The sequence below is a fragment of the Anolis carolinensis genome, chromosome 3 (genome assembly GCF_035594765.1).
Source record: "Anolis carolinensis isolate JA03-04 chromosome 3, rAnoCar3.1.pri, whole genome shotgun sequence".
NCBI lineage: Eukaryota > Metazoa > Chordata > Lepidosauria > Squamata > Dactyloidae > Anolis > Anolis carolinensis.
Window position 1 is genome coordinate 269189642 of NC_085843.1, and position 12816 is coordinate 269202457.

Genomic DNA, 12816 nt, shown 5'->3' on the forward strand with positions numbered 1-12816 from the left:
TCCGCTTTCATCACGACCGCGCCGTTCTCCGTCCGGACATCACCTTCCTTCCCAAGGTGGTCTCTGCTTTTCACCTTAACCAGGACATTGTCCTTCCCGCTTTCTTCCCAGACCCCTCGTCTCCCCTTGAGCGGAGACTGCACCTCCTTGATGTGCGTAGAGCACTTCTGTTCTACCGGGACCGTACTAAGGACATTCGAAAGACCCCAAAACTTTTTGTGGCCCATGCCCCAGATAAACTGGGCAATCCTATTTCTTCTCAAAGACTCTCACACTGGATTGCTCAGGCCATTGAACTGGCCTATGAACTAGCCAAAAGACCTCCTCCCCCATCGGTTCGCCCGCGTTCGACGAGAGGTCTCTCCACGTCGACTGCCTTCCTAAGGGGCATTTCCCTGGACTCCATCTGCAAGGCAGCGATCTGGTCTAACCCCCTTACATTTGTGTCTCACTACAGGTTAGACCAAAAAACTTTGAAAGATGCCGCCTTTGCTAGGGCGGTTTTATCCTCATGCTTGTCCTAACCTTCTGCATTTATGACTTCTATGTGGGTGCTTTTTCTCATGCGACCCTCTTGTTGTTTTTTCCTGTTTGGTACATGTTTGCACTACTCTCCTGATGATCCGTGCCTTATTGCTACTGCCTTCCCCCTTAGGGGAATGATGCTTTCCTGTTTTTTTCACATGTGCTCTTAAAGGGTTATGTCATGCCTTACCGAACTGCTCTCGGTGTTTGGCGTGTGTTTGATGCAATACCTTAATGGGTCCTTGGACCAGGGTTTTTTGATGTTTTCATGTTTAATAAACATATGTTTGGACAGTTTTCTCGTTGTCAGGGTTTGCTTAGCCCGCCTCCGAGACCTAAGCTTGCTAGTCTCCATTAGTGTGCATTCACAGAGTACACGAAGAAAAAGGACAGGTTGCTTACCTGTAACCATGTTTCTTCGAGTGTACTCTGTGAATTCACACAAGCCCGCCCTTCCTTCCCCTCTGGCAAACCCTCTTCCTTTCTCGTTGCCTTTGCGGCGTAGGAACTGGGGAGGAGACGCCGAGGGCTGCCTTATATGCCCTCCGGGGACGGAGGGGCGTGGCTACCGCCAAAAATTTAAACTTCAGCTTGGGAAGAGTTTCCGTTGGGACCTGCGCAGGCGCAGCCTCTCCATTAGTGTGAATTCACAGAGTACACTCGAAGAAACATGGTTACAGGTAAGCAACCTGTCCTTACCTTTACTTATAAAACTATGTTTTAAAAATTGTTTTAGTCTTCTTTAAATTCTTGCAACAGTTATAAATCTCCTTGGAATCCTTGTGGGGCTGAGAGATTATGCATAGAGATTTTAAACAAACAACCAAACAGTGTTATCATGATCATTTACAAGATCCTGAGGCTAAAAAACCCATTTGACACCCTTCTCTGCTTATGTAATCTGACTGTGAATGCTATCAAATGTGGCATAGAAGTGATATAGAAGTCATAGGCACAGCTGAGTTAGAATACGTTTCATATCTGAATCAGAAACCTCATAGCAACATGTCCATGGACCTCCTGGAGTGTTGACTATCATGGCAGAGAGATACCAATGGTACAATCTGGAACCTTGAGGGGACAGAGTTGTCATCCAGGTTTGTTGCAGGGTCTTTATATTACCATCCATGTATTCTGCTGTGAATGAGTAGTTGCCTAAGGTCTGGGGGCTCAGAAATGTCTACCTCGAAGCAATGCCCCTCAATGCTTTGCACTGGACCTCTCACATCTACTGTGGGAGCAATATTAAAGGGGCAAGGAACATTAGTTACTTACATCAGAGGTACCTTCTTTTGCTCTTCCTTCAATGTGATATATGCCACCTTATGCTACCTTATGCCAGTCATGCCCCTCTGCATTCTAAATTTAATGAACAGACTCTATGCAAAAGGATTGATGGATACAAATCTGATATGGGGAATGGCAATACACAAAACTAGTTGCAGAACATTTCAACCTTCCTTGGATACAACACAGTAATTTCTGTGTATTTGTTCCTGTCTATTGCGGGAAATATATAGACATTAACAATTCAGTATGTCAGAGAAATGTCAAGGTTAAAGCATTTCATTCATGAATGCCATTGTTTAAGGAGAAAGGCTTTTACTAGATGGTTCTGTTGCATCACAGATGTAAGCAGTTCTAAGCCTGGGGCTCTCCAGAATTTTTTGTCGATGCAATTTTTGAGGAATGACTGATAAATAAAAAAGCAATTATGTATTTTATCTTTCCTTCCTAGTATTAATTAAGGTGGTTCAGGTATACTGACCTCATCTTAACATACACTTTAGTAAGCCAGGAGTTAAGAGCTACAACTGTGTAGTTGCTTCTCCATTTCCAAGGCCTCATTGCCTTTTTCTACAATTGTATCATGATCTCTTCAGAACTTCTACCTGTTACATCTGTTTGGTCTTGGATGCCAAACCATTGCTCCATATTATATTTTTGTGTCAAATCCACAGGAAACTGTTGGTCAAAGGAACCAAGATACAACAACTTAAACTAGCATATGAAAGGAGGAAGTGTAGGGCAGCACAAAGGCACACAGTATGCTTTCAGTCTGACTGGCCCAATGGCTGAACATGTGGTACTACATTGTATTGATTGCCTGCATGCATAGGACTAATTTGGCCCTGCAACTAAGCAGAACTGCTGGTCCAATGCCCTTACTAAGCCTTTGTGGAAGCTGAAACCTGTTGGGGTTTTTTTTTGTCAATGTATGTGTGATTACTTCAGGATAAATATTAAAATGTTATACAGATTACCATTTTTGTAATAACTGTCCTGCTGTCTCTGATGATATTCAGGATGCCCAGGTTGTGAATAGAGGAGCTTTCCAACATTTTCTCTATGCTAACTGCTACTCTGAAGGAAAAACACAGATTTTTCACATCTCGCCCAGCCTTCAAGAAGTAGAATGTGAAAAGCTCAAGTCCCAATTTGTAGAACCTTGACCTTACCGGAGCTGGCAGCCACTTTTCTACATTGTGTCCTTTTCAAATTCACTATATTAAATTTATGTGATTCAAGTCAGCAGAGAACAGCCTTGGTTTTTCCCCCTGCATGGATTAATAGATCTCTTTTTGTCTTGACAGGCACGGAAAGCTCACATTAGCGTCAATGAGGGTTATGTGTCTCTGTAGAGAGCAGAAAAATCTCTTCCATCTGCAACTGGGAAACGCAACATAATCCAGCAAAATCAACCTCACTTTGTTCTCCCTTCTTGTCTCTGCTGGCAAACAACAAAACAGATGGACTCATCTCAGTTGCAAAAAGTCACCACTGATGTTAAAGGTTTTTTTTCCTTCCATAAATTACAAGGCTGACAGAAATTGTCAGCAACACATTACAGCTGCAGCAACCTGCTGTCTATGTATAATGTGTCACTTATTAAGAGAAGGCCAAAGAAGAGTAATGTACCTGAAAGAGATTACCTCAGGCTGTGTAAGTAGCATCTGCCACAGTTCTTGAAACTCTCAATTTATTCAAGTGGCAAAGAATAATTTATTAAAAACAACAACTTCAAAAACGAAGCACAAATGTCTTCTATGGTACTCATCACAGCATGGTGCCACATTCCTTCCCTGTCCTCATCTTCCCTATCTATCTTTCAAATTTATAGTCATGTTCAGACTCCTTTAGAAATTAGGGGTGCACTAACAAGGAACAAATGCACTTATGCACATGATTTCTCCAAGCACAATTATTATCTCTTTCTATTTTCTTCTTTCTGCTAAAGTCACAAGTACTATCTGTCCCTAAATGATGATGGACTATTAAGATGGTCTCTCCTTGAAGGCTAATGGATCCTTCAAAATTCCAGAAAGTCTTAGAGTATCACCAACAATCCTGTCAAAGCCCTGGTCAGTGGATGAAACCAAGACCTGACTATGGCGATGGGCACAACTGCTCCAAACATTGTCTCTGAAATCTTATTATTTAAGCTCCTTGGTATACAGAATCTTAAGCAATTAAAATGGGAAGAACGATGACTGGAATTCAGATGGAGGAAAACCCAAATTATTTGACAAATTACAATATAGAGAACATTTTATTCCTGTAGGGTGGCAATACATGCAGCAAAGACAGCCTTTTTATCTGTACCCAATGCATATGCAAATTCATGTCCAGCTGAACTACTCGGGATGGTGAGGGGTCTATCTCAAGCATTTTTTCCCCAAAATCAATTTTAGAACCTTCTGCAGTTGTCTTTAACAATAATTTCACAGATAAAAACTTTTGGATAAGAGATGACCTAGATACCACCATCTTAGTGTAAGCTGACAATGGGGTGTCCAACAACTCAGTGAGTAGGATTACATTGGATCAGTTTCAGCTGGCGAGTTTCACAGATGTGAATAAACTGTTAGAATGAGTTACGAGGACAACTTGTCTTTGGTTAGTTCTCCGGGAAGAAAAAGCAGTGAGATCTCAACTGTAACATATTACTGCAGTTATCAGGGAGGGAAGTTTTTGATCTTGTTTAAAAGAAGTGATAGCATAATGTCTTCTAAAAAAAAAGTTCCTGGATCCTGTGGACTTTAACAATCATAGACCAGCATTGAATTTTTTTTGGGGGGGTAAAGTGGTTGAGACAGCTGTTGACTCTCAACTTTAGGCAGTTTGGGGCTAGATCTACACTGCCCTGTATCTCAGGATCTGATCCCAGATTATCTGCTTTGAACAGAATTATATGAGTCTCCACTGCCATATAATCTGGAATAAGAAGGTAATCAGGGATCAGATCCTGGGATACAGGGCAGTATAGAAGGGGCCTTAGGTGATACAGATTTTCTACACCAATTTCAAACCAGCTTCAGAGCAGAATACAGAGTTATTGTCACTTTAACGGCTGATTTTCACTTGAGATTAACAGGGAGAGTGCGTCCTTATTGATGCTTTTGCACCTTTGGTCACGTTTAATACAATTGATTATGGTATCCTTCTGCAATTCCTCTGGAGTCTGGAAATCAGAAGCTTGGGGCTAGGAGGGTATGTGTCAACCAATTCTGGATGGAGTAACACTGTGTTTGCAGCTTAAGAGTGTTTCTGGATCTTTTGTTCAAAATGGCAACCAGGAGTGTTTACTTTAAGCTTTGGCTGATACACCAGCTGTCCAGTTCTTAGGGGAGGAGGACCCTTCTGGTTATACTGGTAACCTCAAGGGTGAACTTCTACAATGTGAGAATCTTCAGCAAAGGGCCAAGAAGGAAATTAAAGTTGAAATGTATGGGTTCAGTTTCAGTGTAATTTCTAATGGCAGAAATCTTCTGCATGTCTTTCGGGTTTAGGAGACTCTTTGTTTTAAGCCAGAGTTAAAGGGTTTGCATAGCTAGAAACAACCTTGTTGCGTCCTACCGTGTTCACTGCTGTTTGCAATTTGAAGCAACCTCTTTTGTTTAGATGTTATAATTATATTAATCAGCCACTAACAGGCATAGTTTAATCAATCACTGTATGCTCAGAATACACAGCGTAATTATAATTCATGACTTACAAAGACAAAACCTCTCAAAGATGTTAGACAGAAAATAGCTGCCACCCACTTACCTCCCTTATCATTAAAGTCCCTTCTCTTGATATACTGCTAAATGTATCTGTGTGGGATGGTTCCAGCCCATGACTTGACACCATTCCTATGTTGTAGGCCTCGTTGTTTCCTGAAATTCCCGTTGGTCTGAAAAATATTAGAAAATGCTTTAAAAACTAAAATAAAAGGGGGAAGGAAAAGTATAATTTCAGGACAGTTGTTCTTTCTCAATTGCAAGTGGGTTATAATTGGACTTTGCAGGTGAAATAACCAATGGGAATATTGTAATATTAAGAAATCCATAAATGCTAATACATATGAAAATTCAGGGCAGGAATTTAAAGGAACCTTTCTCTTGACTCCAAAATTCTGGTCCTTTTCAGCCACATCATACCTTAGCTGAGAACTCATTGTACAGGGTTGATTAAAAAAGTAATTCTGCTTCCAGTTCCCCCTTCTCTCCTCATAATGACATGAGCATATTATGTGTTTGTCCTGGCTCTTCCTAGAAGCAGTGATCATGTCATGTGGAGATGAGCAAACACAAACGTGGAAATAATTGAACATATTGTCTTTAGCAGGGGAACAAGACAGGGACACTGGATGGCAATAGATAGGATAGAAACACTGTGACTTGGATTACAGTGTTCCAGTGGACTAAGAGATACCACAGAAAACATTTTTCCAGCTTTCATGGATGGTAGAGATTTCATGCACTTTCCTCACTTAGGCTGTGAATGTTCTCTTGCTGGAGCCAGATGAATATGGCAAGAATATAAAAACCGACAATACATTCTGTGAGACACTGTTTTTAGAAAATAACATCCAAAAAATAGAGGTAACATTAACAAAAAAAATCAATATTTAGAACAGTCATAAGCAGGGAAAGTTATCAGTAGCATTCCTGAGCCAAACAAACACTGCTGGGTTATAAGCCAAACTCAGATATTTTTGTTTCTAATGTCTATTTTGGATAACAAGAAGTTTTCAGGAATATTTGAAAACATGAAATTGGGAAGACAACATACAGACCTCAGAGTTACGTAGCTTCAGTACACGCAATCCAGAGTGCAACAGTGAAGCTACACGACATATTTTAACTACATTAAGCAGAATATAAATAAGTATCTGTCCAAACTTTGCCCATATTCATTTGAATAGCTAACAAAAATAAGCAGCAGCTGCACATTGATGCCCAAAGGCAGAGACTGGCCTAGATAAAAAGGTTTATAAAAATATAGATTAGAGAATGTTCTAATAATGGTCTAGAAACACAGCTATAAGAAACAATATATTTTCAGAAAACTAAGGAATTTTTTAAACTGTGGGATAATGCAAAAGGAATTTCACAGTGAATTTCATGCTCAGTTGTGACAGTTGGATGCAAGAATAGTCATGGCCTTGGTTGCTGAAGTACCCGAAATCTCACTGAGGTTCTTAGCTGTCAGAGATGATGATGTTTATTTATACTCTCCTTTTTCTCTCCAAAAAGGAGACTCAAAGTGGCTAGTTTCACATATGGAGTTAAGATAGTCCTAATACAGTGGTTCTCAACCTGTAGGTTCCCAGATATTTTGGCCTTCAACTCCCAGAAATCCTAACAGCTGGTAAACTGGCTGGGATTTCTGGGAGTTGTAGGCCAAAACACCTGGGGACCCACAGGTTGAGAACCACTGTCCTAATATCTTTAGCTGTATACTATAATGAATGCGACAAAAAGGGTTGGGATCCAACATGGATCACACAGGTACAATTGACAGAGAGAGGTGGTTGCAGTCACTGACAGGCTTGCAGTTCCCTGTTGCAAACCCATATTTGTTATTCTGCAGTGCTGGCCCAAAGTGTTTGTGCTGATATGTCAAGTCAAGACAACTTTCATGGGACTCCTCTAGTACACTGCAATTGCCATCACTGGTAGAGAGAAGAAGTATTAAGTTCAGGGGACCTTTGACAGTGACCTTCTGCTGGGATGTAGACATCTAGAGGTGTCCAGTTGATCCTGGGCCCCGGATTAATAGTCATTATTGGGGTCAGGAGGGTTTTCCTCCAACAACAAAGTAATACAGTCACTTGCTGCACAGGAACCTTTGGATATGGAGTATTGCATTATGTTGCTGCATTGCTCTGACTAATATGGATCAGTAAGATGCCTCCCTACAGAACTCCTAAATGCAGAATTGCTGAATCTTGTTTTCTATATTTCCCAGAAATAACATAAACAATGTAAATGCTCAAAGCAAATGAAGGGTCCTGCCTTGAGGCACAAGTGCACAGTTTGTCATCTTCAAGTCCTATGACTGTGTGAACTCTGATTGTGTTAATCTTCCTTGTGTTATTCTCTGATACCCTTTCACTGGGGGGAACCGATGCATATCAGGTTGCTGAAAAACACAAGTGGGAGGGTACTATTGTGCCCATAACCTGGTCATGGACCTTCCCAGACTGGACATCAGATTGCCCAAGGAATGCTAGAAATGAGGGATCTTTGGTCTGATCCACTGTGCTTTCCCAAGTAACAAAAGAAGTTGCAGTTAAATGTATCCAACCTGCAGCATGGATTTGTTAATAGCATCCCTGGGTCTTTCCAGTAACGTCATGGACCATTTACCCCATGCTATAAATAGGGATGTTTAAGCATTTTGTCTGTAATTTAAAGCTAACCAAGCTGAAGCTGACTTCCTGGACTAATAAAAGGCTGTTCTTCAGTTTTGTACTCTTCCAAATCTCAGTTCAGAAGAAGGTACCAAAATGTGTGAAATTTCTATTGTTTAGTGCTCAGACATTGGCTTTAAAACATGTACATAAAAACAAAGCAAATTTCCATACAGCTTTTAAAGAAAGGAAACATTCAGGTTAATACAGAAAGGGGACAGAATACATATGGGACAGAATGGGACATTGCACATTGCCTATCCTATCTTTGCCAGTTGAAGTAGAGAGGAGTAAAGAAAAAGGCAATGGAACAATGTGATGGTAGGGAATGAGCAATTTTAGCACCATGTGGAGGGATCAAACTGGAGGGAGTTGTTTTCTGAGGCAGCCAAATTTCACACAAAGGCCTGTCATTCCACCCCTTGCTACAAATGCACAGTGTAATTATTACAGATTTAGCTTCACGGAAATATGCCTTACATAAGCCTTGGAATGTCACTGACAGGCACAGTCCCATCCTGCGTCTCACTCTCCCCATCCTCCTCCTCCTCTTCGCTGCTTTCAGATTCCTCACTTGAGGAGGAGTAATCGGTAACTTTCTTCAAAGGCCGGTTAGTTTCCTCAATACGCAGCTCTCTCAGTTCTTTTGCTAAGGCAGTAAGATCCTGTAAAGGGAGGAAAAACATGGAACACAGCATGATTTTCAACTGAAATGTATCAGGGGAAAACACAAGGCACAGTTGACTGAAAGCTATGCTAGGCAGCACAAGCAACCAAAAATAATCCAACGATATTATTCCTTATAACATAGAACAATATACGACAACACAGCATATAGCATTCATCGAAAAAACAAACAAACAAAGGCTTTGCACTCGTCAAAAAACTCAACAGCCAGCTGTGTGTATATAACTGTTTGTAGTCTTTCAGGTATAGATACAACACAGTTGTATGTGTTAAAAACATGGAGTTCAGTCATCGTCATAGTAAACTGGTAAATAAAGTGTTTTTTGTAGGGTACTTATTACAATATATTGTACCTTAATCCTAGACTGAACTATTAAGAGATTAGAATTATGAAAATTCAACACAAAATTGCATATGTATTTGTTGCAGATTTGAGGTTAGGACATAGCGTTTGTCAAGTATAGATTGGGGGTGGGTACAGCAAATACACTGCTCTTCATGTCTTTAATCCTTAAGTAACTTGTTACTGGATTCTTTGCATTTTTTTATTAACACAGCAGGCATGGATCCCACCCTTCTCAATTGATTCAGGCTCACAGTAAGTTTTGGATCCCACTACCATTCCATTTGGTTTAAACCTTTTCATCTAGTTGACACTATGGGAGTTCTCTGTGGAGAGGACAGTGGTGTATGGCTTATATTGACAAATACATCTGCGCTGTATGCTATGGTCTCAGGTTTGATTGGCTCTCCTTTGTTTACTTTCTCAAAGAACTCCCAGCCAAGCAAGTGTCAGTTTAATAATATTGTATCTAGATTGGCTTTTCATTTCCTGAAGGAACAGAATGACACAGCAGTAATGAGGGGAAATTGGGGTTACAATGCATACAAAGTTAGGAAAGCAGAAAAAAGAAGACTTGAGCAATCATGAAGAAGAAGTGTTTCAAAGTCTGACTTACTCGGATCTTGTATGCTCCCTTTCAACCAGACTCTGGGTATATATGTTTAAGACTGCCCACACCTTCAAATTATAATAGTTGGCTGAAACTTTTCTCTTAAAAACAAATAAACCCTAAGGTGTAATTTTCAGGATTCTCAGAGGTTCAACAGATGCCATAAAAAAGTAAGGAAAGCACTTAAATCATCTGCAGCAGCAAAAATATCAGCAACATCTGGCTAGAAAAGGGAAAGTCACAAAAGACTTGTATGCATTTTATTCCTGTGCAGCTCCTGTGTACATATTATCCCAGATTTTTACCACCTATCTCTATAGAGTTCCAGAGGCAGTTATCTCTGAAAGGTTTATTGTTTATAGAGAAATAGCTAAAGCCGGTGCAGACTTTATGGCAGAGGTGGACAATAATGGGCATGGTAGTAACAGTGGAAGAAGTAAGATGATCCTTGCAAGTGCTCCTTCCCTTTCAAAACAAGGGGAGTGCCTTAGTTACAAGAAGATTCATGTCCAAGAGGACAAATATGCCTGGAAACATGTTGTATCAGAAATGTGCATTCCCCTTGTTTTAAAATTTTGGGGAGATACACCTATAAAGATTTTATATATATATAAATAGTGCCAATGGACTATATATATATATATATATATATATATATATATATATATATAGTCCATTGGCACAGTATCAAAGAGCTTTAGCAGATGTTTTGAAGACTATAAAAAAAGAAGGGGTGCATGACAGCATAGGTCGAATGACACCCACCTCTGCTCCGGAGATATGACAACCAATGGTTTTAAATTTTTATATAATATGTGCACAAGTTGTGAGAAACTATATCAGATAAAATATTGGTTACTGGAAAAGATCAAATGGCATATCAGCTCCAGTAGGCAAAGAGAAATAGTGGGGAACTTTTGGCCCTCCAAATATGTTGGGCTATAACTCCCATGCTCCTTTACCATCAGCTATGCTTGCTACAGCTTATGAGACCTGACACCTAAAACATATGAACAGCTGTAGGTTCCCCATTCTGGCTACAGATTATGGATAAAATTGCCAAGACTTGTGTGAATTTTCACATGCTCTGTAGAGGGAAACCCATTAACTACAAAAACATAGATATGTAACAGATGGCAATGGTAGAAGGAAAAGACTAAGGAACACAAAATGAAAACCATCACGATCACACAGAGATTTCAGTTTACTATGGCACTGATGAAACCTTGGACTTCATATTTATAGACTGACAGTGTTCTTTCAAGACAAAGGGCACCGAAAACACCAAGAAAAAGAAATAGATTTCTTGTAATCTTACATGCTTTTATAGCAATGCAGGGGAAGCAGAAAGGCAAAGAACAAAAAGCATGAGAGCTCTTGTTAGAATGAGTTAGAAGAATAGTTTGCACAAGGCATGAACATGAAAAAGAGAGCAATTGCAATTGTCAGTCTTACCATTTCTCCCTATATTAGTGACTATGGAAGCCATCCATACATTCAGTCAGAGTTAGGGAGAAAGAAACTCATAGAAAATCTAATTTTTACATTAGTTTTTTTGTTCTTATGGCCATATTCTCTCATTGTTGCACCCTGTAATTTCCCCAATTTACCATTGGGGAAGAAGAAGTGGTCGTTACAAGATCCAGTAGTGGGCCTTGTAGCGATGCAAGTAACCCCGCAATTCAAAGTGCTGGTCTTGACCTATAAAGCCCTAAATGGTTCTGGCCCAATGTACTTGTCTGAACGTATCTCCTCCTATGAGCCAGGAAGATCCCTAAGGTCATCTGGTGAGGCCCTGCTCTCGGTCCCGCCTGCCTCACAGGCACGGCTGGTGGGGACGAGAGACAGGGCCTTCTCGGTGGTGGCTCCCCGGCTGTGAAACACCCTCCCCAGAGAAATACGACACGCCTCAACCCTTCTGAGTTTTAGAAAAGCCCTGAAAACATGGCTATGTGCCCAGGCTTTCGAAGATTAAATGGTAAAGATGACCCCGGACTGATTTACGGTTACAGCACGAGGATTTTGGAGGAATGGATTTTAATCATATGTTTTATATTTTTATATTGTTTTAATTGTTTTATTGGATTTTCATTGCTGTTTTAATTATGTGTAGGCATTGAATTGTTGCCAATTTGTACGCCGCCCTGAGTCCCTTCGGGTGAGAAGGGCGGGATATAAATGTTGTAAATAAATAAATAAATAAATAATTCTTTGTAGATTGTAAAAGTTAGTTGCATTTTTCAATTTAGTTCATACTTTTTTGTCTTTGTTGCATGTATTTTTTTTCTTAAATGATAGGGCCGAACCTAGAAAAAGTATTTTGATCCTGGAGATATTGATTAAATATTAAATAGTCAATTAATTTAAGATTTTTTCAACAGATTCATTCCCTGACCTTAACTGATCAGTAAACCAAATGAATGTACATACATATATCAACATCTTAATATTAAAATCCTTATGAGACCTGAATAAAAAAAAAGCTATGGACAATGCGATTGCTGTTGCCTGCTTTTGGTCCAAAACTATTTAGCTGTTTGTGATTCCTTTATTTTATCACTTTAAAACTTATTTATTATGCAGTGCTTTTGACACGAAATAAATAAAATGAGACCTGAATGGATTGTAAGAAACCTTACACATTCCAAAAACTAAAGTTACTATTTCTCATCAAAATGATTTATGCTCACACATTCTACTGCATCATTTCAGAATTGCAAAAGCCTCAAAGAGTAACTTGCTCTTAACCTGCAAGTTTACGGATTTGAAATGACATCTTGCAAATAGAGCAACTAAAAATGTAGTTGATGCACCTGCTGATTTAGTGCTTGGGGCTGTAGCAATGCTTTGCCACAACAAAGAATTGGACTTTGTACGTAATGTAGCTTGGGTAGTCTGACAACAGGTAATAATAATGATATTGAAATGAAAAGAGGTCCAAGATAATTCTGCGCTAATTCTGCACAGATT

The 12816-nt window shown here is 39.8% G+C and overlaps 1 protein-coding gene across 7 annotated transcripts in view; it reads right to left on the bottom strand.

Annotated features, from left to right (window-relative positions):
- The window catches only part of tnik (TRAF2 and NCK interacting kinase), a 328667-nt gene that overhangs the window by 27284 nt on the left and 288567 nt on the right, over positions 1 to 12816 (bottom strand). For all 7 annotated transcript variants that reach the window (XM_016992005.2, XM_062977521.1, XM_008106033.3 and 4 more), the window contains 2 exons: positions 8687 to 8871; positions 5575 to 5701 (listed from right to left, as the gene is read on the bottom strand). In XM_016992005.2, the coding sequence (XP_016847494.1) occupies positions 5575 to 5701; positions 8687 to 8871 (312 nt within the window). The remainder of the gene's footprint in view (positions 1 to 5574; positions 5702 to 8686; positions 8872 to 12816) is intronic.